General features: G+C 43.5%; 1 protein-coding gene across 2 annotated transcripts in view; it reads right to left on the reverse strand.

Annotated features, from left to right (window-relative positions):
- The window catches only part of LOC119159767 (Jumonji domain containing 5), a 60,412-nt gene that overhangs the window by 25,659 nt on the left and 8,099 nt on the right, over window positions 1-26,654 (reverse strand). The window contains exons 3-6 of one of the 2 annotated variants that reach the window (XM_037412616.2): window positions 23,838-23,966; window positions 13,409-13,572; window positions 6,932-7,067; window positions 4,388-4,438 (exon numbers count right to left, since the gene is read on the reverse strand). In XM_037412616.2, the coding sequence (XP_037268513.2) occupies window positions 4,388-4,438; window positions 6,932-7,067; window positions 13,409-13,572; window positions 23,838-23,966 (480 nt within the window). The remainder of the gene's footprint in view (window positions 1-4,387; window positions 4,439-6,931; window positions 7,068-13,408; window positions 13,573-23,837; window positions 23,967-26,654) is intronic. The other variant, XM_075890995.1, reaches the window with a different exon arrangement.

The following is a 26,654-nucleotide window of genomic DNA, read 5'->3' on the forward strand; positions in this document are numbered from 1 at the left end:
CAAACGACCAGCCCTGACTACGTCTAATAATTCCAAGTTCCTAGCACTCCTTTTTGTATGTTCCGCTGATTTAAAAACCCACTTAATTCGAATATGTCTCACGGTCACAGTGATTTTGAATTAACGAGGTTTTATTGTACTAAAAAAATGACATTTCAGCCCATGAGCACAATACAGTACAGCACACATCCCGTGTAGACAATTTCAGCTCCACCTGGCTAAAAAAAATGTTTTTTGAGTTGCCATTTCTTTATTTTTGTAAACCATACAGCTCATTGTAAGTTTTCACCCATTTTAGGTTTATTTTACATTAGTCTGTTTTTACTGTCTCTTGACTTTGTATGATTATTGACTTCTCAGCTTCTCCCTGATTCCTCATTTTGTGACAATCAGTTAAAAATTATTGATAATTTATGAGTGGACCAAATTATGTGCAGTATCTATTTAATGGCACTTTCTCTGTGACAATGAAAGGAATACTAAAAGCTTGTGCCAGGCAGCTACACGGTGAGCAGCTCTTGTGAAATGTTTTACTATTTTACATGATGGCTAATATGATCCAGCCCCAACACTTATGCAACACAGCAAACTATAAAAGTCATGCTAGAGAACATATTAAGCACCAACATCATAATGAGCAAAGGCATATTCATGCTCTTTTTTGTTTAGCTCATTGAACTCTTGGGCTTTAAAAGCGCATGTTACAGCGCCAACCACTGTTAGGGTGAACGCGTGAGCATTGGCCGTGCTCCACGGCACGCCATTGCTGCCAGCGCGGCTGCGCATCGAAGCAAACCTGAGCCGGCACGGTAGTGCCTGCATGCGCGGCTTTGCGTCATCTGCTACAATGCTTGCGCTCTTGCTGCGCCGAGCTTGCACTGCCGTGAAACGAACTTTACTTACAATGTGACGTATTTCCTGCAGCCAAATAGCCTTTAGATTTAGTGTCACAACTTGGAGATCGCCAGATTACAAATGCTAGTGAAGTGCACTTCTTTATAGAAATACTTATAAAAAACGCAGTTTCGTAGCTTTGAACTGAAGGTAATAAATAGTTATTTTTGAGTAAGAAGTGGAAACAAATTCTACATTTCTTAAGAATACTCCACAAGACAACTTTAGCGCAGACATTTCCGTGTCGGCTCTAACGAGTCTAGCGAGTACAATTATTTTGCGTGCATTTTTAGAGGAAGCGTGTTGAGGGTTAGTCCTTGGCCATTATTTTACCGTCTTGATCACAGGCGTGTGATAGAGAGAGCGGTGTTATCCGAAAATATATAAAACGGTTGGACTGTTCACTTTAAAATGTAAAAATAAATAATTATAATGCAACTGTTTTGCATACAGCTCACTGAAAAGAATATTTATTTGCGTGTTTCGTAGACACAAACATCTCGCCTTTTTTTCACGTGAACAATAAAATGACACATTGGAGCTTTATAAAACAAAGAAGAGAAGATCGAAAGTATGGGCAAGAATTCTTATGGCTAAAACAACATCAGGCTATCTGACACAGCACATACTCCTTGTTGACGTCACAGCATGAAGGTGAGCAAAATTGCAAGGCTGCTTTTATGCGACACCAAATCAATGCGGATCGCGGCTTTGAGATAAACTTGACCTTGAGCACTTTTTCTTTTCACTAACGGATGGTGTCTTTGGCAGCATAAATGACAGCCTTCATTCTGCCTAGCAAGCTGTACAGGTAGCGCAAAGGCCGCGGTTGGCTCTCCACCGCTCGCATTCCTTTTCTACAGCGGTCCATAGAGCATCCACCGTGAGTTGAAGGAGCTACCAGTGTAACATCAACGCTTTCACAGGGCTCCATATGTTCTCAATATTATTGAGGTCTGGAGATTGCACACGCCACCCAAGAACTTCCACATATTGAGGCTCCAGTAATACTCCAGCTTTTCTGGACTTCTGAATGGGGAATTTGACTAATTGCAAAATAAAGTGCTGTCAGGGAAGGGCCCGCTCAGAAGGCATGGTGACATGACATCATCCAAGACTGAGCAGCACATGTCAGCAGTGAACTTGTTCTCTGTGCTCATTCAGGTTCCGCGGCCGGCCGGTGGGAATGCGCCCCAGACATGCACTCAGAGACGAACAGTCACTGGCTGCTGTTACCCGATGGATAAATTCAGGCATAGATCGGAAAAAAAAAAGGATGTTTTTTGTGGAGCTTCGCCTTCTTATACAAACAAAACAATACAAAATTGCGCACCTGTTTGGACTTTCTGATATGCTTTAACACGCTCATTAAATGTTTTGAAATTTTAAGAAGTGTATTTCACCTTTTGGAGCACAAAATGCTCTGTGCCTTGGTCTGCGGGTTCTTAACACCCTTTTTCACAATGAGACATGTTGGATTAATATGCAGAATTGAGTTTTGAGCGAAGACAAAATCTAGGAATGCAATTTCATAAAAGCATTGGTTGTACTGTCGTACTCCATGCTTACTTCTGAAAATGATTACTGGCCTGGCTGTGTAAACATTGCATTTCAAATTGCAGTGATATTTATTATACTTATACTTCACATTAAATGAGAGATTGCATAGTGTGCCTTAAGCTTAAAAGCAGTGAACGTGATCATGATGCCATACGAAATTTCGATCTAAACGTACTATGTACTGATTTCTCGGCTCATGTGAGCTGCTTCTCACTGGCAGTTGTTTGAGTGCCACACGCACTGCCTTTAGTTGCACCTTGTGGTAAATGTTGACTCGTCGGCTAAGACGGCATTTTGCTACTCGTCAGTCCAGTGCTCATGTTCTTGGGCAAACACTAGGCACCTCTCTTTGTTGACCACCCTCACTATCGGCCTTTGGACGGCTCTCCTGTTTTTGAGGCCGCTGAATGTAGGCGACAGTTCACCGTTGTATTCAATGCATGCAGCCGACAGCTTCGGCATGAGCTTAAGTTCTCTGAAGGTCGACGCAGCAAAGCAAACGGCCGGATCGAATGAACCGCGGCCACGTTGGCCGCATTTGGGTGAAAACCTGCATTTCCGTGTACTTGGGTTCAGGTGCCCAATGATGAAAATTCCTGGGCCCTCCACGACAACGTTCCTCTAATCACATTGTTACAGGACGTTCAGGGACGTAAAACCCCAACCATTATTGCAACAAGTGCGAGTGTGATCACAGTGCGACACCATCTTACGAATTTCCAAAGCCAACATCCTTGCAGGACTACAAGTAGGCTTGCCGGGATGGCATAAATGTAATGGAAGCCGTCGCATTGCTAATAAAACGATACAACAGGACGTGAAAATGTGCTCACTTGTTTCCGTTCTTTCATTTTGCAGCAAATAAGATTCGGCGTCATCATTATTTTGGATGTAACTTTATTCTTTCTCCTCTCGCCGCAAGACAAGCATGAAAATCAAGTAATTTATTTTCATCTACAGTGCCAGATAGCTTGAAAATTTGAGAAAAAGCCATAAGCATTCATTAACTTCAGCAGCTCTAAAAGAGACGTTTCTGCGTGTACACGAAGGGACAATTGTATTTTAGTCGATAAAGATGGCTTAGCGTCTGGAACATCTTAGAAATTAGAATATGCATCCCTCATTTGGAACCCTGATCAACAATATCTTCAAATCGAGCTACATGGTTTATTCATTCCAAGTACTCATATGACGTCAGCACATCGGCACTGAAAACAGAATCCAGTTAATCATTACTGCATCTTGTCGCCGCACTGCTAGCATTTGCCTTTTTCAGAAGTTTTATTACAGCTCCCTCAGTAAGCCACTGTACATTCTACCCCCGACAAGCATTTCCAGTCGCACCGGTCACTCGCAACAAGTTGCTCGCCCACGTGCCCGCACCGTCACCTTTTCGTCTTCATTCCTTTTTTTGTGCAGCAACAGACTGGAATGGCCTTTCTAATGACATCACAGCCATAATCTGTAATTCCACATTTTTGACCACTTTAACAGATTACTTTACAATGTCTTAAAACATGGCATTTATCTTTCATGCATGTACCCACCCCCCACCTCTTATGTAATACCCCTTCAGTATGGTCTTTAAAGAATAAAAATGAAATGATGCGAAATGAAAAGTTGCATGGGCTGCATAAAATACGTGACATTGTAACTAAAGTTTGTTCCAGGGCAGTGCAAGCTCAGTGCGCACAAGAGCGCGAGCATCGTAGCAGACGACGCGAAGCCACGCCTGCAGGCACTGCAGTGCCTGTGCAGGCTTTTGTTCAATGCGCGGCCGTGCTGGCGGCAGTGGCGCTGAGCAGAGTGCGGACACGTGCTTGCGCATTTACTCCAGTAGTGGATGGCACTATGCATACAAAGAAAATTCTGTGGCAACACTGGTCAACAGTTCACCAGCAGAGAGAGGAACATAGAAACTTGATAATCACACCTGATGAAATAGCTGATGCTGAGCCATGTATCCCAACCCTACATCCGGGCCCTATGAACAAAGGTAAATATACATTCAATTAATGTAAATACTGTGAGTAAAAAAAAATCACAGTTTTGTGAAAGTGGTGATAGAAGCAAATTGTAATCTTAAACAAGGTAAGATTAGCAGGTAATTCTTTTGGATCTGATCTCACGTAACTCTACAAAGCACTGGTTTATGGATATACGATTGTGCCAAGGAGCAAAATGGTTATCATGCTGTCTGTTGCCTGAACACTAAGTAAGTTGTGAGAGCACAGCGCATACAAGGGCACACGAGCTATCTATTAATGTCTGTGAAGATAGGATTTGCGACTCTGCCCTTTTGATCAAAGTTCGTAGTTGCTGCTTGAGCAACACTTTCCCCCCACCCCCTACAGCCAGCGTCCCTTCTTGCTCTTGCCTGAAAAAAGAGAGGTTAGCGTTTCCTCTCTTCTTAAGGAGCCGCGCACAGCAGGTCTCGCACATGGGGCTACGTTTTTGCATGCGGCCATCCTGCGATGGGAATCGCCAGCACATTTCATCTGTGCTTCAGCAGCACTTATCCCCAACACTCACTGCACATAAAACATATTATGCACGGTGCGATGTTATAGATTTGGACTTTAAACAGTACAAACGGTGACAGCAACAGCAAAAATGTGCCGAGAGTGTCCATGTAACTGTTGACAGAATAAAAGTTTGCCCTGGACACCCATGTGCCTACATTGCTAAACAAGAACACTGGAGGATTAGTAAACAAACAGAAGTATGAACGTAAAGAAAACATATACTACAGGGTGCTCCAGCTAACTCTAGTCAGAGTTTAAAAATATGCCCACACACTATGATGACGCAATGAAATGCATGTTGCCAACTACTGCATGGAGTAAGTCACACTATTTTTCACGTACTGCTTTAACAGCTTTATTAAGCATGCTTATTCAACCAACTTCTGAAAGAACAAAGCTTGGCAAAAACTTCCAGTCAGAAACTTGTAGATCAGTTTGCAAAACATTCCAATTCAACAATTAGTAACTTTCTATATCTTAGCTATAAGTTTTTTTCTGCTGACTACAGATGCTCGCAAAATTTTAAAAAATAATAATAACCACCTCACAACATACATGCCCACTCGCATTCCTATATGTGCACTGTGATTGCAGTGCTCTGTAATGTCCTGCGTGGTATTGATTTACAGCATTTAAGCGAGTGTGCTTGCTGCTCAGAAGGCAACAGGGCAACGATGATGGTGGTGGCTATGCGATAATGCATGTTTTGCAAGCAGCACAGGTGATTATTGCTACGTCTACTTATCACTGTCATGAACCACCACAATAGACGCATATGATATGCACCCAGAATGTTAGGGTGACATTGTGAAAGAAGGAGTAGGCTTGTTTTTTTTTTGACAAGAATTTCTTACTGCATGCACTGCAATGACACTTGTTAAAAAATGTCTCAAGGCCCTTTTAATATTCTTAAAATATCGGTGGTTACAGATCCTTAACTATCACAGCTGAAGAGAGGTGCACAAACTGCTCCTTGCCCATCATTTCCCTTGTGCTCAATGTAGAAAAGCTGTCAGGTCATGGTTTCCATGACCATGATGTGGCAAACGTATACCCTTGGGATCTAAGCACCATTGCTCATCCTTTCTAATGACATGCTGCTAGGAAAGAAACAGTAACACCCCCATCTGAAGGGCAAATGACAACAATAAAGGTGTGAAGGTGAAATACCATTGACCACGCACTCTTCGTGTGCAAAAGGCATTTTTATCACTGCTATGCGAGTGCAGCCATGCAACAAGTAGAGAGTTTTAAGTTATCAGGGCCCCCTATGCTGCAAACAGCTCTCCTTCATTCTAACCACAGGTTGTATAATCATTTATGCTTATTATTATCAAACTGTATACAACAATGTGTAGCACAATAAACAAGTACAATGCGATCCACTTACAACAATGTCCAAGTGCTAAGGAAATCTGATTGTTATAACTGCTAATTGTTATAAGTGGGTAGACAAAAAAAAGGATGAGAGATATCAGAACATTTAATTTACATGCAAGGAAGGTAGTGCAACTATGTACTATACTTGTTTGTATAAAAGGCATAGTCTGTCAACTTTGGTTGCTTTATGCGAAGCTGGAGCACACCTTTCTCAAGAGCATCTAAGTGCTCTACATACGATAGGTGAGCAGAAGGTCTTTCATAAAAACAAGGCCTCAGAGGAACTGTATCAACCGTTGGGCCTCTTGCAATGACGGTACTCACCCACCCCATCAGAGTCATCGCTTTTACCACTACTATACGCAGCAAAGCGTTTCGGCAGCTCTGCGCATACATGTGTGCCTGTCCATGGTGATATGTGGATGGCACACACTATACCATCGCGAAGACTTGCCGCTGTTCGGGTCTTATTTGACGCTGATAGTACAACATGCAACTTTCTTTTTTCTTGTTTTTTCAAAAAAGTACGTACAAAGAAGCTAGTATGAATAGAGAAATATTCATGCTCTTACGTCCTCTTTCAGAATATAGGTGCGGACAAAAGATGCCAGGGTCATGAGCTTCTGCGACCAGTCCTCATCAGTGTACTTATTCCCCAACTCTACAGGCACAGTGCGGCCACCTGCAATACTCACAAGGTGCTTTATGCTACGAAAAGAAAGAAAAAGTATGAAAGGGCTTAGTGAAGCCTCTAATCTGTACAGAACTAATTAGCATCCATGCAATGTGAAAGCAGGCAAAGAAATTGTGGGTTTTGACCATGGTTCCTGTGACAAACTATGGCTAAAGACTACAAGCAATGTTCCCTATACATTCCTTGGCTTATTTGCCTGTTAGATTTCTTTAGGTTGTACCTAACAAAAGAATACAAGCAACTAATTCATTTCCCTTTTTTCATTCACTCATAGCGAGGGTCTCATTCCAGCAGACTTAATGCCTCCAAGTGCTATGCGACGGTTTATTGGTCAGCTACCAGTGCATAAAAAGATTACATGCAATGTAATATCTGCCGGAAAAAAAAAGGTTCAACACTCGCTGTCATGGCTAAGACTGAGCAGCACTGGCTGACAGTCCCAGGCGTTCTTTCACAGAAATATTCTATAAATTGGATGAGAGGACTACCACTGCCATAGCTCAAGTAGAAGAGCATCAGACGTGTTATCCAAATATTGCAGGTTAAGTCCCTACTGGCGGCAAGTTGTATTTTCATTCACTTTCATTTCTTCAAACATATAACTGTACTACATTACAGTTAGTATAAAGGCTATAAATAATGTTCCCTATAGACCTAGTACTGGTTTGTAAACAGACAAAAGCGCGGTCGATATATGCAGGTGTGTTGTAGCGATGTCGCGATGCCTAGGCTCCAGCCAACTGTCCCAGCCAAAAGCATGCTACCACCCTTTGTGATCACGTGAGATCTGGCACAGCAGAGACAAAAGCTGCCTTCGAGCACGCCGCGTTGGGACGCCTCCCGCATGCTATAAGTGGCGGCCGCAACAGAGGGAGTTAGTGGCTGCAAGAGGGGCTCTGAAATGAACACATGAGCCTTGTTGATGTGTAGCTCTAGCTTTGAGAACCTCATCAAAACATGAGGTATCTTAAGAGTTTGAATTATAATGTGGCTCATTTGCAAAATGTCATCGCCGTTGCGACAGTCTATGTCACACATGTACATTTTAATTTGTTAATAAATGCAAGAATGACAGAACCAGTTCACAAAAAGCTCTAGGATACAATATGCAAATGTACGGTGTAAAAATACATAGCCACAAATCGTTTCGGTAAATCCTTGGATATAAGAAATCTGCTGAAGAAGTTATTCATGCAAACAACCAAAGGTGATCTCGGCGACACTCATTCTCAATACGCTTGCGATAATGCGAATCAGTACATCTAGGCTCACTGCTGAAATCAGTTCAAATAAATTTTGCACTCTGCAGTGCAGGCAGACGCCAATTAAAATCCTTTAACTGCAGCCAAGACTACAGCGTGCATCCGAAATTGGAAGAGTTCGTCACAAGCCTCAGCAACAATTTGAGCCAGAGGCAGTCATCAAAAATGTAAAACGTTAAGGATAGCCTCATTACTTCTTGCCCTATAAAAGCAAGAGTGCAAACAAAGCTCGCAGTTTTTTTTTTTTTATGAAAACTTCATAAATACCGATGAACTTAATGAACTGCATTTTCCATTTTTGACTATTACTGCTATGCTCTATGCTGTTCTACATTCTAGTACAGGGGTCAGCAACCTTTTTAGGCTGAGGGCCAAGTTGCATGAAGTCAGTACGGCAGGAGCTGCACCACAACAAATTGGGAAGCAGGGTGGAGGGGGATGATTTAGTGATTCAGTTTCATTTTCAAACAAAAAGTGACTCCTTAGTGCAAACACTGCAATGAGACCTCTTGTTATGGAATATATAAAGGAAATAAAAGCAGGAGCAGAGGAGTGAAAAGGTAAAGAAAAAAACTGTCAATAATGGTATACAAAACTGGAAGTAAAATCATGTTTATTTTATGCAAATCACAAGATTACAATTTATATTTACATTACAGACAAAAAAAAAGAAAAGAAAGCTCTTTAGGGGAGCTTTTAATGTGGAACATTCTTCACCAGCTCGCTCATACCTACACCAAGATTAACCCCCAGAGGATGCAGAAAGTTGTGGGAGTTACAACTCACACACACCATTAACCACAGCTACAGACATGTTTTTTCCACCTTTAGAGTCATGCACAACATCCCATTATCTTTAGCACTACAGAATAACATTAGCCGAACTAAATTTTCTGTCATACTGAAAGCCAACCTAACTACACTGTTGTTTACCCTTGCACAGTCGATCCTGAGAATTCAAGTGACAATACGCACACAAGTCCTGCCGATTCCCAGTATACTCGTTGCCTCTTTAAATTGCTCCCTGCTACTTGCGTGACGACTCTTGTAAAAAACAAAAATAAGAATGTAAGTGCGTCCCACCATCTATGAAGACAAAGTACAAACAAATATAACTTGTAGTGAAGTTTTTGACGAGAGATGGAATGAATGCTATCAAATCAGAGTCAGCTGAAGTCTTTCTGCCAGTGTCTCAGCACAACCATGACAGCACGCCATGTGCACACACTGTTTGACTGCTGAAGAATAAATTCAGTAGTTCTTGATTAACTCAAGACTAAAAATAATTTGAGTCTCAGTGAGCCCGAACTATCAGATAATATTTATTATCTTATAATTTATCAAAAATTTTGTTTATTCATTGGTTGTAATGAGTACTACCCACAGAATGTAGCCTCCCCCCCCCATCCTTGAGAGATTATAATGGCGCTGCCAGAACAACACCCAGCCGAAATATGCTGCATCAAGCATGAGTTTCAATAGAGGTGTGCTAGCCGAGGAGAAAGTGGCAACAGTGATGCGAAGGAAGAGGTGCAGAAAGAATGATCGAGGAGAGGCGAGAAAAACAAGAATAAGGCCAACAGCACATTGAGGGCATGCGGAGAGGAAAGGAGTGGTTTACTAGGTGACAAAGAAGTCGTTTCTTTGGCCACTTGTGAGCTGCACACGCTTTGCACGGAACTCATGGCCATGTCTGTCTCTAATCAGTTTGCAGTCGGGCAAACAAATAGCTGGATCATCACAAAGTGCAGATCACGTGCATGCTAATAATTACACACCACGTATAAGTGGTGCTCCCACCAATTCAGAAGCTTTATGGCTTTATGACCCAAACATTCACCTTTGCTACCAGTCCACGGACGTACGACTTTTGCAGGATAGTTGACGCAGTCGATCACCTGACCATGAACCGAAAAATTTCACGCATGCTGCCCTGGGTTCAGTTCATGTGTGCGATCTTTTCAGAGCCAATCTCCATGCAGCCTTCCTACGACAGCGTGCCAAGCTGCAGGTTAGGCTTAATGAGCTCTAGCTGCTTCATGAGTAGCGGCTGAAAGCAATCACAGTTGCAGTTTGGTGCAGAGTCAACAAAACTGTTAGGTCAATTAAATTCACCCTGCACTACCAGAACTGGTTCATTGTGGCGTCGTTTGGGTGCCATTGTTGTGCAGGGAACGTTTCAGCAAGTGCAGCAGCTTTCATGATGCCGAAACATATATGTCAAAGAGTGCTGTATTCGTGCAAGCATGCTGTTACACTCAGTTGTCTCATGGATAGCAGAGTTCGTGATTCATAAGGTCGACAAGGCCTTTGTTGCCTGGCATTTGCAACTACTAAAAAATGCTCACTGACGTACTTGTTTGATGTCATCTGAATAAATACAAATGCAGTCAGCTTTGTTGTCTGCTGAGGTTCCAACCATCTTGTACCACGCGCACTCGACACTACCTCATAAACAGGTGCAGTGGCCTTATGAACTAACCTTGCAAGATGGCTGCACCTTTTCAAAGAGGATACCACGGTGTCGACACCGCCATGTTGAAATCGTGAAACGAATGCCGAAATGCAGTGCCATTGTGAACTGGTTAACAAAGTGCAGGTAAAACGAATGTTCCTGCTGCCATAGAGCTCGTGAAAAAAGACAAGTATACAAGGCGTTTTATTTCAGCTCAAGGCTGATGGAATGTTTTAATGGTTTGTGGGGTTTAACGTCCCAAAACCACCATATGATTATGAGAGACGCCGTAGTGGAGGGCTCCGGAAATTTCGACCACCTGGGGTTCTTTAACGTGCACCCAAATCTGAGTACACGGGCCTACAACATTTCCGCCTCCATCGGATGAATGTTTTAATGGACCTTAATAATTAATAACTCGCTGTCTACCCTTTGCCATTTTGGGGAATGCAATGTGAGGTAAATTAGTGCTTTGTAGGGTTGATAGGATTATCAGTTAAGGGGTATACTGAGTAACGTAGCATATTATTGTAAACACAACTAGTCGCCAAGCAGAGCTATGCGAACTCAGAAGGATCAAGCTAAGACATTGGTTGTCTGCCTAAGACGTTGGTTGTCGCTCCCATGGCTAAAACCCAGACCTGTAGCTCGGACGGAAGGAACCACTGGAAGTGATAAACTGAATGCCGTCCTTCGTAGTAATTCATCCAGAATTTTTTTTCTTTGACTGGTAAGTAATCCGCATGCTAGGAAGAAATGATGTAAGGCGTAGAGAAGCAGAACCACAGGGTAAAAAATGAAGCTTTGCGAATGCTGTAACGATGGATATGCATGGCAGTGTGTTTCGGAAAGCAACATAAACAACGCAAGAGGTAGTGAATGAGAGAGACGTGACAACCACCAAAGTGACGATGCTGTCATCGTCACCACTTTACAAGGTGAAGCGAAAGATGCAACAGGGCTGCGGTGTCTTCTCCGGTTGAAATCGTAGCGCGTCCTCTTTCTCACCCGTGCCTGAAGCTCTTAGCGTGAGCTGCACAAGCGGCGATGTAAAGACTATGATCATGATGAGCAATGATGATGCCACGACAATATCAAGCAAAACATTTCGCGAGACTCGGTGGCTGAATATCGCCATGGCACAAAGCTGGAACAAACAAGCATGCTGCCTGGCTACTCACCATGATTTCCACGCCGAGTGGCCATGGAGCGATTGATATTTCTAAATGCTCCGAATACTTTGTAAGTATGCGGGTAGTGGGCACGTACCGACAATATTCTAAGAGTAAAAAAATGACAGCTTACCACGACAGTTATGAAGTAAGCATCTTGCATTACGCATACCTGATGCACGAATTCAGCCGTCCGTACTTACGATGGGCATCAAAACGTTCACTAACAAGGAAAACATGGCCGCTTTTGGGCGGGTTCTCCCATTTATGCATGGTGACATCGCAGAAGAATTCCCCCCTAAGATATCTTCAAATCCTGTTCGAATCATTAACACAGCAGCCAAGGGTGCTTGTGCCACCATAGCTATCAAAGCAATGAGGCGCTACTGTCTGCTGAGGCTCTCAACGTAGTGCGCCTGCGGCACCACAAGTTGCGCTGGGCGCAGTTTTCAAGCGCCCCTATATAGGTCCTAAATGAAGTGTGTAGCAAGTGGGTGGGAAAGGTAAGTGATGGTGAGGAGGAGGGAGGGGACAGTATAGCCATGCAGAGTACACCATAACAAGGAGTGGGAAAAGAAAGTGATAGTAAGGAGTGACATGAGGGAGAGAAGGAAAGAGGGAGGGTACAGTATGGCGCAGCAGTAGAAAGTTATAGGTTGGAGACATCCAGGTGGTCAAACAGAGAGGAAGAGGCGGTGCGAGTGAAAAGGAACAGCAGCCCCACAAGAAATAGGGCAGAGTCGTGCGTGGCAGAAGGTAATGTACAGCTGTGCTCAGCACACATTGTATGACGTTAATGTTTATGTCATCACCGTTTGCAACATTAAGTCAGTGAAGTTGGTCCTTCTGCTCTGCTGTGCATTAGTGTTTACGACAATTAAGTTGAAGATGTGCAAAAATTTTTTTTCTTACTTTCATTGCACCCGAAATGATACTCCTTATACGCTAACCCAGTGGTTCTCAAATGGGGGTCCGCGGACCCCTTAGGGTCTGCGAAGCCATTGCTATGATCCGCGAAACCTTGACCCACATTTTTCTTTAGGCGTGACTGTGCCACGTATTGATGAACTGTCCAAAAAGAAGTGATGTGGCATGTTTGTTTGATGTTTTTGGCAGCAATAAAGGCACCTGTTTCCCGCTCCAGTTATGTTAATTTACCTACGTACCCCCCCTCCCTCCCCTCTGCTGCAAAGGGTCCCCCATCACTCGCACCAGTCCACAAGAGGTCCCCTGTACATCCATAGTTGGGAACCCCTGCGCTAACCTGTCAACATTTGTAAATTTATATGGATGCAAAATCCCAGTTGCATGTCTCGATTCTCAGGCATGCACAGTTGCCTGGTCGACAAGGTTTGCTCATGAGCAGCCTTTGAAAACGTTTTTCCAGCTATAGTGCAGCGCTATGATTACAATGAATATTTGGGACACCAACGAATTGCATTGTAAGCTGTCTACACTGTACATACCTCCATGGTCGTGTCGACAATGCAGGCCAGTGGTCCATCCCTTTGGTTATAATCACAGGCTTCTCTGTAAGTAAATATGTATTCATAAATTGTTCCAAAGATGGGCATTCAATGCGACTCAAACGAAACTTCAAGGTCATGGAGTGAGGCTCCTGGCAGTCTACCTGCATAAAGAGAAAACGAACAGTGAGAACTGCTGGCACATATAGGAGGCACTGTAGCAGTAATAGCAGCAATAACAAAATAAATGTTTACCAACCAATGCAACATAACAGCTCCAAGTTGTGGCAACAGGTTTGCACAAGGCTTATCCTATAAGCACAATCAGGAAAAAAGGATCATCACACCATATGGTGAAGTAGCAGCGCACTTTTGACAAGACCAAAGGGGACAAGAAATACGCGACGCTCGCTACTCTTTCGTGTCCCTTTTGTCGACATGAAAAGCCCACTACTTCATACGGTACTATGGTCAGTCACAAAGGAGTCCAGTTTTCAACCCTAATGAAGGAAAGGATGAGATTTTACTCTACACTGCAATGCACAAGGGGCGCTACTACTGAATTTGTTCACTCTCTGACATGCTGCTGAAACGGCACCACATGTAAGTCGAAACCATTTATGATGAACTCGAAGTATATAGTTCGTTGTATATAGACCCGCCCATAGAAACATCCACTCAGTGGCCAAACTGTTTTTTTTTTCTGTGTATTTTTATTCAAAATGTGAACCACCAGAATGACACTTCCTGAGCATTAGTACACTCACTCACAATGTGTGACAGGGGCATTATAAGCATTTTCGCATGTTAAACAACGCCCGTTTGCTCCATAGTGAATTCTGCCAAATTCCCAATCAACTCTTGCCAATCCACTGTAGCACGGTACCACCACGTTGAACTAAACATCCCTGGCTGATTGCGTGCAGCATGTTGCTTACTCGGCTCTCGCCGTCGCATGCCAGCTCACTTGCAGTCTAATGTAGGCGGGCATTTGTGCTTTCTTCGCGCATGCTGCACTCAGGATCGTGCTCGAGTGCCGTGAGTAGCCTGTTCGTTTAACAAACACACACACAAAGAATTTTACGAGCAACGCGCACAAGCGACCTCGCACGACACAGTGCCAGCGAACTTGCGAACGGCAGCATGGCGCACTTGTACCGCCGTCACTCCGCTGAGCAGCTATCTGCAGATGATGTGATAAGGTTGCTTGCGATGAGTCAAAATGGCCTGCTCATTGCCACCGGCCCCGTCACCATCTCTCTCCTCTGGTGCTTATCCGTTAAGGCCCTTCCGCAACCTCGCACACTGATCGACCGATCTCTTCTGTTACCGAAAGGTGAAAAACCGTTTGTGGCGCATTGTGTCGTCGGAGAGTTGAGCGTCACAATGAGTTTTCGCTTCTCGCATTTATGTCTTCTTGCGATTGAAGGCATTGTTGGTTGATCGTTGGCGGTCGTAGATGCCGAGAACGGTGTCAGAAAAGTTTGGCGTGCAAAAGCTGATCGCAAGTCTTCATGCTGCCTCCTATTTTTTTTCTTTTCGTTTTTATTGCGATAACAATTATATAGACAGTCTCGGCTGGGTTTTGCCACCGCCACTGTCATTCACCGTATATGTGTACGTATCAATATACATGAACACTCAAGAAAAAAAGCTGCCCGCACTCGGTGCCCGGCTTGTCGCAATGCGCCGACATGCGCTTATCTCTCACACATACTTTGCGTCGCAGATGGGGGGAGGGGGGGTAGATGCTTGTGCCTACGCGCTTATCCTTTGGTAGGGAAAACCGCGTGCCTTCAGCTTTCACTGGAACGATTGCTTTAGTTGCTGGACCCACAAAGGTCACTTCGGTCTCTGCATAGGGCCTGTTTGCGAAAAGAGCGCGCTTTTCAAACACAGCGAAGCAACAGCTGGAAGACTTGTTCCCACTCATATCTGTACCTGTGATTACGTTTTGTGCATCGTTTTTGTTTAACGAGTACATTAATTGTCAAGGTGTTAACATTGTTAGTTGGCTCTCGTCCTGTGTGTGTTGTTCTCGTGGGTCATTTGTGCATGAGCAGCGCGCTGCACGTTTCGATCTGCTTGCCGTTCTCAGCGTGACATTCCAAGTTGTCGCTGTCGCATTCATTGCTTCGCCCTTGCGACAAACCTGTGACTTTTTTTCTTTTTTACTCACTTCCATTCTGCCGATGAAGAAACGTCTGGAAAGTGAGGGACCTAGCTCGCAACATTCGAAGTCTGCGTGCGGTGATCCTGTGGTCTACGATATCTTAGCCGCAAGTAAACAGCAGTGGGGTGCTCGCTCGCGTGTGCCCTGCTCGCGTGTGCCCCTATATAGCGCTTTAGAATGCCTGTGTACCACTTTTTTTCGCTTTGTATGTGCCATATTTTTACGGCGACCGCGTCCGAAGTATTCATTGTAAAAGTAGGAAGCAGTGAAAAATGTTCATTGGATGTGGACTCAGTTTCAAAGGGTAGCATAGGAAAATCGTAAGTGCACGAAAATATTGCCGTAATAATCGATAGATTGTTATATCTGGGATTGTTATAAGTGGGTTGGACTGTAGCGTTGACAAAAGTGGGTTTATTAATCGAAGATGTGGCACAGCATGAAATTGACAGATTGCAGGCTAAGGAGGGTTCTCCTCCCGCAAAACCAATTAAGTATGTGCACCTGCAGCACTATCAGCTAACCAAAAAAGAAAAAGAAAAAAACAGATGCACAGTTTTGATTTTTCTTAAGGCTGAAGAAATGTCATACAGTGCTCCAAATAATTGCCAGTAACTTTTTAAGACATCAGAGATCATACTAGTACTCATAATTAGGTGGCATACACGCACCTGAGTAACTGAACAAACTGTGCTGCGTTCCATGAATAGTGCTTATAGCCCCTTCCAAATCTTAAGATGCTTTTCCACAGGCTGCTAGTGTACTGCAGCGAAGGTGGCCTAAGAGTGATTCTGCACTGGTTAGAACAAGGCCAAGAACTTTTCTAACTGCTACAGCTCCCCCACCCAACCCCCCCTTTTTCTTCACGATGGGTCTAGGCTTAGGGCACAACTTCTCAGCTCGCTTGCAAGGCGTCTTGGACTAGATAAAGGAGAATTGGCACGCTCCTGATGGCCCAGCAAAGTCACCGGATATCTATCGCATGTACCATTGTTATGGCAACTAACGTGGTCGCTGGCAACGCCGGCGTTCCCAGCACGTCAAATTTGTTCGTGTGCAGTAACAGCAGTATACACTTGCAGCTTTAGTTCCTAACATGCCATATCCACATTTGCTTACAAGGAAATTCATATTTCCCACAAAATGTTCCTGGCTATGGCAACTCATTTTTGCCTTAAAGTTGTGTCGTCCTGCCGATAGAGATCCGCTCTGGTCAGCGGATCTCTAGATGCTAGCGCGGCGTTGTTACTTCATCTGGTCAATCACATTTCACAAGTATGGTCTGCACGCCTGAATCCCTGAATTGATTGATGACACAAACTACAGTTGGCCAATGTGACCTCCATTTTTCACTGAAATTGGCACAACTGAGAAAATTTTGAGGCTGGTCAGGCATTTCGATGCAGCGTGACGCAATTTCGGCAAATTTCTTGGTTTTGGCGCAGCTGTCGCACACCTGCATATGCAACAATTGTAAAAGTGTGGGTGCCATTGTTCTGATACCGTATAAGTTGTGTTTATAATGACAAGAGTTTAAATTACTCTCCGTACATTGAGTGACTACCTTGATTACTAGATGCAGATTCCACCTACAAATGAAGTAGCTTTGGTAAGCAAAGCTAACAACAGCCCATCATGGATTGTGAACCAGACTTTTCTCGAGTGAACGAGTACATGGCTCATGGAGCAAAAATTAAATTACTGGTATTTGCCACAAATGCTGCAGTCAACCCGCAGCCACTTTCCATGCAATTAAGGATGGGGACCAAGCAGTTTTGAAGACAAGTGGCTAATGCCCACAGTGTCACATGTAACAGTAAAGAACAAACATGAGTGAAGAATCATAGCATTCCAGTCGTTCCCATATGGATCAAGCTGGTGACTATAGGTACAGTGTACTAGAAGGGGGCAGTGAAATTAATGAAAGCCGCCGCACACCACCTCGAGTAATGTTCCGACAAGCGACAGTAGTGGCGGCACTGTTGTCACTTCGTACTCAAGCTCCACGAGAGCGTCTGCATTAGGCACGCACATGTGTCATAGCCTACAGATGCGTTTAATTGCACTTTCTAAGCATATTTAATCCATTACTGAGCTTTAGAATTGGTGACTTAACGTATGCTACGCGCCATAGTATACGAGTGAATATTGCAGGCCTGCCAAAATTTGACCGACACATTCCCTGTTTGAGGAACCTGCCAACCCCCCAAAAAGCTAATAATTGAATTTCGCACAGATGCACCTATATCTGCACGCAAGTTGCTGTGTGGTTTGCAAGCAGCATTTTAAGGCCACGCTACTCCATAAACAACTACAAACGCGATACAAAGAGAGAAGAAGAAACAAGCCAGTGACAAAATCCTACAATCCTTTTCTTGGCAGTCCCTAGGACATCAAGAACATTGATATCAACTCCAATATTCTTGATTGTTTCACAAGTAACCTGATTAGAAATAGCTGTGTTACAACATCAATATTATAGTGAAGGCCGAGTTCTAATTTGCCAGTTTCTTCTTATTCTTCATCTTTTTTTTTTATGGCGAAAGTTATCTTGTTTCAGCACCAGGCTTCCGTGGTTACTGTGCATCGGTTATGCAACCTCTGGGGGCTCAGAATACTACCAGGGAGCCAAGCCAAAGACACGTGTTTGCCGCCGAGGCAGGAACTTCATGCATCAGTGTTTACCTCAAGCATATTAAAACATGAATATGCAAATATAACCCTTCTGTTATTTTGCTTTAAATTTGCAGCTTTCTTTTTCTATGGACAGCTTACATTATGCTGTTTTTCTGATCTTATATCACTGCCATTGCAAAAGGACTTGGAAATCTTTTGTATTATAACTTCATTGTTTTATATGTAAAGTGTCAAAGCGAAGCTATTGTATGGGTGGCGGAGGCTCTAAGCTTTGAGACATTACGTATATATACAAATACGAACAGTAAGGTCCCACCAGTCCAGGGTTGCCACAGGTGGCTACCTTTCACCAAATTGGCAAATTGGAAAGGCCCGTGGCAACCAAAAATTTGGATGGCGACATAGCAAAATTTTGGCGATTTTTTGCTTGGGTCTTGCATCTTAAAAATGAGTGGGCAACAACATTTTAATTTTTCGTAGTTTTAGACCCACCAATAGAAGGTGCAGTTTACGCATGATTCAGTACATCTGTATCTCCTCAATTCGCCTAGATTCTGGCAATGGTGCACTGGTGCGTCTACCAGTAACCTCCCAGCAAAATTTAGGTCAGCGGACTGCTTCGCGTGCCACGAGGTGGTGGTGTTATATTGAGTTTTTGATGCTTTAAGAGCTTCAAGCTTATTTAAAGCTTCGCTTCTGAAGTGACTAGGTGGCGTTTAGGCAGCGTGTTCTGACCATAGCTCCGACTGTCTTGAATAGCTTGTCGGCTTCTTCACTGCTGTAGTACTCTCTAACTTGGTACACAGAGTTTGAATATTTTATTCACGTACTTTACAGGCCGCCCAAGAAGTTGGCTTCTGCAAGCAGCCTTCAGAAACTGCACAGAAGCGAATGTGTAGCATAAGCACCTCATAATCGTATGATGGTTTTGGGACATTAAACCCCAATAAGTATTAATGTGTAGCGCAAGCCTTATCGCAGAGGAAGCGTGGTGTGCACATTGCTAGGGTTACCCAGTATATTTTAATTTATTTCCGTTGTTTTGTAAATAAGTTCAATTATCACATCGATGATTCCGCTGTAATAAAATGCTCTACACCTGCAGGAAGGCTACGCACGCTGTCCCTCTCTTATAGCGACTGCTTCACTTTGTATTCACTACAACTAAAACGATTAGGAATATTATTTATTAGAATTCACGGACGCTGCTGGTACATGCATGTCCTTTACCAGTGCCCCCACGGCGAAGTGGGTGATGCGACTTGCATTGAAAAACATCAATATAATTTGGGGGTTGTTGGCGGTAATAAGCCCTCCTATTACAAGACAAGCCACACATATTTAGAGTGACGACTTTTCTAGCAAAATTTGAAACAAAAAAAAGTGCCGACTTTTCGCCTGTAATTTTGGCAACCGTGCCGGCTACGCTTGACTTGCGATAGTTTGAGCACTTGTAATGTCAGAAAGTCACATTTACACAGCGTATTTCCAAAGATGCACACCATCCATGGCTTTGCCAGCAGTAAATGTTCCTCCTTTTGGCAGAATAATACTGTGTTTACTCGCGTAATGAACCTTGATTGATTGATATGTGGGGTTTAACGTCCCAAAACCACTATATGATTATGAAAGACGCCATAGTGGAGGGCTCCGGAAATTTAGACCACCTGGGGTTCTTTAACGTGCACCCAAATTTGAGCACACGAGCCTACAACATTTCCGCCTCCATCGGAAATGCAGCCGCCGCAGCCGGGATTCGAACCCACGCCCTGCAGGTCAGCAGCCGAGTACCTTAGCCACTAGACCACCGCGGCGGGGCCGCGTAATGAACCTACATTCTTTATTTTTTTTCAGAAAAGTTGACGTCAATTAAGGGGGAGGGTCCGTTACGTGGAAGAAAAAAAAGTCGGAAAAGTTATAACAGCAAAAATTTCGCATGACGGTATTAAAAGAACTGTCCAACCACTGCTAGTCTTCAATTTAGCAGCAGGACTACAGAGTCTCTATTCGAGAAGTTCACTCTCCCCAAAAGAAAACTGTCCTTGTTTTGGCCCGCGAAATGTGCAACGTAGGTTTTTTGTAGCCCAAAGCTGTACATCTAGTTTCCACACAGCCCCACGTGCCAAGACACCTGCCATGCGCAAGCAGAGGGCGAAAGGCTTATCGGCGACGCTCTTTCGCCCTCCGCTTGCGCACGGCTGGTGTCCCGGCACGTGCAGTGTGGCTATGCAGATAGCACATGTACAGGCCAACGTGCACAGATAGACGTTGAAAGTGACGTCCAGCCACTCGATTCCCATAATCCAGTGCATGCTTTACCAACCTTAAGCTTAAAACCAGCTATGTTGCTAGCGTACAGGCCGATCGTCAACATAAAAACGCAGCGTTGGATGGCGGCGCATGCACGTTGCCAGTGCAGGTCGCGCCGTCGGCGCGATTGCGCTTTTAATTTTGCTTTGTTTTTGCGCCGTTCTGCTTGCCTGGTGATATAAACTGAAGGTTCCCTTTGCATTTGACAGATCGCGCTCTGCTTCAAAAGGTGCAACTTTTGAATTTCGATCGACATAGCCCGTGCTGACGCTGCTTGCAACTAATTAGCATGGTAGTTGAACTGTTTTGCCTTTATTGCGTCATTATTTTGTGGTATAATGGCGTGATTTAACTTTCTTTCGATTATCAATGGCGCTGGTTATCGCACCGAAATAAAATGCAGATACATTAAAAACAAATTTTTGTTTTCTTTAAGGACCAAGATGGGGGGCGAGTTCATTACGCGAGTAAATACGGTATATCAGCACACAGCTTTTTCAGCACAGCTAAATAACAATAAAGCAACACAGTTACTCTGAATCAACTAGATGCCGAATCATCGCTAGAAGAAAGGATTAAGATAGCAAAAATTAGAATAAGGGACGCCCTTTCTGTCTCCTCTGTCTCTTTCTCACGTCAATCATTCTAGGTCTAGTTAATTTTAGGCCCAGCAACGTGTTCGGCTCATTTACACCAAGACTGTGAATCTCCACTGTTGCAACGAGCTCATTTTCAATGTTATATTTTCCGTAGCTACCAGCAGTCGTTTAGGTTGCAAGAACTAATTTGCAGTGCACCTCTCAGGTATGTATAAAGCAAGCATCCAATAAAAGCTTTGAAGTTTCGTTCATAAAGGCTTACGACGGCAAGTCCCTGGCTTAATAATGACACAAAGGCAACGAAACCCATATCAGTAACAATACCGGATTAACCAAATGCTGCCAACATGCCCAGCAGTTCTTTTGCACAGCACAACACACCTTCAGTACTAAGCGACTGCAGCTCCGCCGCTACTGTGGACGCGGAAGGCACCAGGCGGCGAGGTACGTTCACACTTATAGTACACTCTATGGGAATATGTGGCAAAAGGAACTACACGACTTCGTTTTTGTCAGATGTTAGCACGACTGATTCATTTGCATCGCTTATTTGCAGTGCTTCCCCCTCACTGCATTCAAAAAATCAATTGAAGGGGGAAGCTTTTTGTGCCATTAAAAAATGCATGTGCTTCCAGGACGAATCAGAATAAACTATTTACCAAGTAAGCTAGGTTCCTTTGCGAATGTATGTTAAATAAAGCTTTCAAGTCAAGGTTGTGTTTCTTTCTTTGCTTATGTACACAGCACAACTACATTGAATTTCACTAACCAGGCAAGGGCCGCCCTCCTTGAAACTTTCATGAAATATTTTTCGCCCTAGGTGGGATGCTTCCTTAGAATTTTATGATGATTCAACTAATATGCAAATGTTTACTGCAATATGAAACTGCGGCTCATAAAACCATGACCCTTGATGAAAATGTGTGAAATATTGCTATCACCATCAAATATTCGACTTTCAAGTGAAATTGCAAGGTTTTGTAATCTCTTTACAATTGAGTACTACTTATATCCAGCTCAACTGTACAAATTAAGGAATGTGTTTGGGTTTTACAACACAAAACCACAATATGATCATGACCTATGTCATATTGAAAAGCTCTGAAAATTTCTACCACAGGGTTCTTTAACATGCTCCTAAATGTAAGTACATGACCCTCTCACATTCCTCCGCTATTAAAGGAGTACTGACACAAAATTTTGTTGCAGAAATAGCCTGCGTGATCAATTCCCATAACATGCATATATCATCTGCAAAAAATATACAACAAACACTGCTTAAAAGGTATTTTACATGAACTTCGAATTTTGCGTGCGCAATCAAGCACTACCCCCTCCATACTGACCTACAGTATTTTACGGAAATTTTGAAGTTTGTACACTCAATCGAGCTACCCCCCACAAAATTGACCTACGGTGACGCCCCCACTTTCCTCATGCCACCACTCTACAGTCAATACAAGTAGTGACGTCGTAATAACTGCCATTTTTCTTCTTGCCAGATTTACACTGGCAAACTATTACGCTGTGGCTGCTCACGAGTCAGCAGTAGCGGTGCACACGTTGAAGATTTTGTGTTTGACAACACTACTGTCCAGTTTTCTACTCGAATTGACTTCCTGATTTGTACCGAGTGGAAATAAGTCACAGTTCTGTGTGCTGATGTGGTAAAGTGTTGCACACGCTGAATGGTGATAGTTGCACCTGGCAAATTGTTAATGCAATGGCGTTAAAGACCTCTTTTCGCAGAAATTCCGGCGTTGGTATCGGCGTTGTTGGTTGCGAGTGAAAAATCATCATCTTATGCGTGACCGAAAAATCGAGAACGACGTAAATAAAATAAATAAATGATAAATAATCCTGGAGCACAGCGGGGACCAAACAAGGGTTGTTTGGGTCTAAGTGCGGATCGAACCAGGGTTGTTTGCGTGGCAAGCGAATGTTCTGCCCCATGGCCCTGCCTCTGCTTGTGAAAACAGTGAAAAGAACTTCCCCTGCTTGAAAATACAGTGAAATTATCTTTCATGCTTCACAAACATATGCGTCCTGTGTACATGCTTCACAATGCAACATGAAATATTGCAGTATTAATGCATGATACAAGCGTCCATTGCCAACAGCTGTCAGAATATGTGGTTATCATGAGGGCTCCGTGGTTGAAAGCCGGTACCCCATTACGAAAGGCATACACGCTATTGTGCCTATTCCCTTAAGGCCACATAGTGGGTGCATAGCAAATTTGAAAAGGTTTCATGCACTAAGTGGTTGAAATACGCAATAGGACCAGGACGTCGTTATCGCATCAAACTCCTAAAGGCGAAGCTTTAGGGTCCCCTAATTTATTTTGGAGCTTGCTCGCACCGAAACTGAGACTAGTGGGCAATGAGGAGCCTATAATTAATTATATATCACAAGTAGCAGCAAACAATGCGGTGTGTTATGACGAACAGGCCCCCAGAAACACACTGCAGCAAAAAATGTGAGGCCAATACATTTTAGTCAGTATACCTTCAAAATGCAACAGCCACAGCCAGGATTTCATTCCGTGACTTTCGAGTCAGCAGTCAAGCACCACAAACACTAGACCCTCCCGGCGGTTGCAACTAGAAGAAAAATTGACTACCAAGTGGTAATTAACTTACAGAAGAGTTTACATTACAAAAGAAGCAGCAGCACAGGTAAGCCATGAGAAGGCAATAAAGGCACCCACCTTCTCAAGAAGTGCTGAAGGAATCAACTCTGGTAATTCCTTATGGACTTTACTGGCCAGTTTTGCCAGTATATTGTCCATTACAGGAGCCCCCATTATAAGACCCATGTCACAGGAGTGCAGAATATCCTGAAAGTAATTTAAATCACGTCAATAGCTTCAAGTCTTTGTAAGACCGTTCATAATGTTACAAGCAATATCCGAGGATACCTTATTTTTCATAAAAGGGACATTAAAGAGGAACAATGACTTTGTTTAAATTTAAAAACTGTACTCTGAGAACTCTAATGCCTTATGTTTCACTATCGTAAGTTTATTACTAGCGAAGAAAATCAAGATTGAAGTTTGATTTTTAAATTTCGTGATTGAAGTTTGATTTTTAAATTTCGTGCCTGAATTTCGGCACATGACACAAGAAATTTTAATATGTATTTTCACTATGTCCATGGCATTGCCGAGACGAAATTTTTTGAACCTTCGCATGCTACGTTTATGGCAGCCACAGATTACAACATGCTTCATTGTTATCGCTTGGAAGCTACGTAGGACCAAGTAGACAGCTTCAAAATTTCTTACATCACAGTATTTGGTGTGGGAACCTCAAGGTGGTGTTGCCGCCTGCATTTTCTTTTAGCACATTTTCTCACTTACTAAGCATCATGTAGAGGTAAGAGGGGTGTTTTCGAGATGGTGAAATTGTACTTTAATAATGCGTGAAATATTGTTTTGCTCTTAAGTGCCCCTAAAACAAAATATTGTATGTCATGCCATGCAAAAACAACGAGCTAGATGGAAACTTCAGCAGAAGCTTTACATTAGCTTTTCTGTATGTATATACTCTCATGTAGCAGTGCTGAACAATTTGACGCTACTAAAACTATGACTTTCAAATTTAACTTCTTTACATACTTATGCCTAGAAAAACAAGTTAATCCAAGCAAAAACTACTGTTTTCTGCATGGCGTTCAATACCATGCTAAATATCCCCACTCAAACTTGACGTAATAACTCTGCAGTTAATATGTCCTACTTTCTCCACTGCTCGCTGCTGTAAGGGCATGACCAATGATGTTTTTTATTTGATACAGAGCCCCTGATAAAATGTTGAGTCAGCACTCAGACGGAACCAATCCAGAACTGCCCGTTGTGAGTGAGATCATTCCATGTAGGACCATACTGCAAGTTCTCCACACACACTTCGTATGCACTGGTTCTGAAGATGGTGCCCACCTTACACTGTGCATGTTCCCACGGCAACGAAAGTTGCCATCTGAAAATTTACATAAGTACATAACATTACATCTCAATGAAAATTGGAATGGCATGTGCTTCTCATCTCATATCTAACCAAATCTATGCTTTGTCTGAGAGTGATTCAGCAACGGGAAAGTTGATCCAAAATGAGCAATGAAAAAGATTTGGTGCGGCCACGCACTAGTGGTGTGGAGGCTGGGGAAACTGTGGAACTGGTGGCCTTCCCCTCTACCTTGCCCTTCCGTTTCCCAACCCTCGCTCTACTACACAATATATTCTTCACCTCCCCTCTTCCTGTCCCTCCTCATCTTCACTTCTCACTCCTTGATACAAACAAGGCACTGCAATGCTTTTCTCTCCCTCTCCTCCTCCTATCACATTTATCCTCACCCTCACTTTCCTTTCCCACCCACTGGCTATACCACACTATACATGGCTATAGTACGGTTTACTCTCTCTTCTCATCCTCACTTTGCTTTCCCACTACTTGCTGTACTATGATGTACAGTGTAGCCCACCTATAATGTAACCGCTTATAGTGCACAATCGGTTACAATGTGGTCTTTTTCGACTCCCGTTTACTATCCGATAGAACCCCATGTATATGCATACCACATATTGTCTAGTCCCCCCAAGATGGGAGACCAGTTATAATGGGTTTGGCGGAAAGTTTTTGTAACAAAGGCGGTAGAGATTGCGCATCTAAAAGGAGGCGCGCTGGCTACGCCGCTGGGGAGCTAGCGACGAGGTCGTTATGAAGGGGACATGGAGTGAACGAACAAAGGCCGAAGGAAAAAAAAAAAAAACCCAACACGCACCATCACCAATGTGGCTACAGTGTACGCGTCACTAGCGTGGCTCTGGCCATGCAAGGCTCAACAGTACACGTGCAATTCCGCCCTTATCACCTGCGCTTAACAGCTTCCTGTCGGGAAAAGAGTCGTCGTTATCGAGCGTGCTACAGATATCGCGTTTGCTACCTTGTCCGTAAATTTAAAAACTCTTACAGTTTTATGATGCAAGCCTGAGCAGCCTTATGCAAGCTCGCCGTGTTTTCGCTGTTGCTGATCTCCCTGCCACGAACTTCGTATCACGCATGGTTTGGTACCTGAGTGCAATCTTTTTGACGCTGGATCTGCATGTCCTGGCTTCCTGTGAGAACATACCGAATGGCAAGCTAGGCCTAATCGGCATTGTATGCGTTTCAGTAGCGGTTACGTGCTATCTATAAGTTGTTTGGTACAAGTACAATGAAACTCTTTGCGGTGGTTGCGCTTGACGGGAAGGGATACATATTGTTAATAAAAACGAGAGTGGCGCGTGTAGCACTCAAATGGTGGCTTGGGATTCGATTGCAATGTCTTGAAATCGGGTGCCCGCCCGTGAAATTGAATGATTGGCGTCTTTTAACTCGTGACTGGACATAGTCTCGGTGCGACGCGCATAATCGAGTCGGTCCGAGAAGTAGTCTGCGAATTCCCGCGATGATGCTTTCTTTTGTTAGACCCCCGTAAATTTCTTGAAACTTCATATGTTGGATCTATGGCCCCTTCAGGGCACAAT

The sequence above is a fragment of the Rhipicephalus microplus genome, chromosome 1 (genome assembly GCF_043290135.1).
Source record: "Rhipicephalus microplus isolate Deutch F79 chromosome 1, USDA_Rmic, whole genome shotgun sequence".
In the NCBI taxonomy this organism is placed as follows: Eukaryota; Metazoa; Arthropoda; class Arachnida; order Ixodida; family Ixodidae; genus Rhipicephalus; species Rhipicephalus microplus.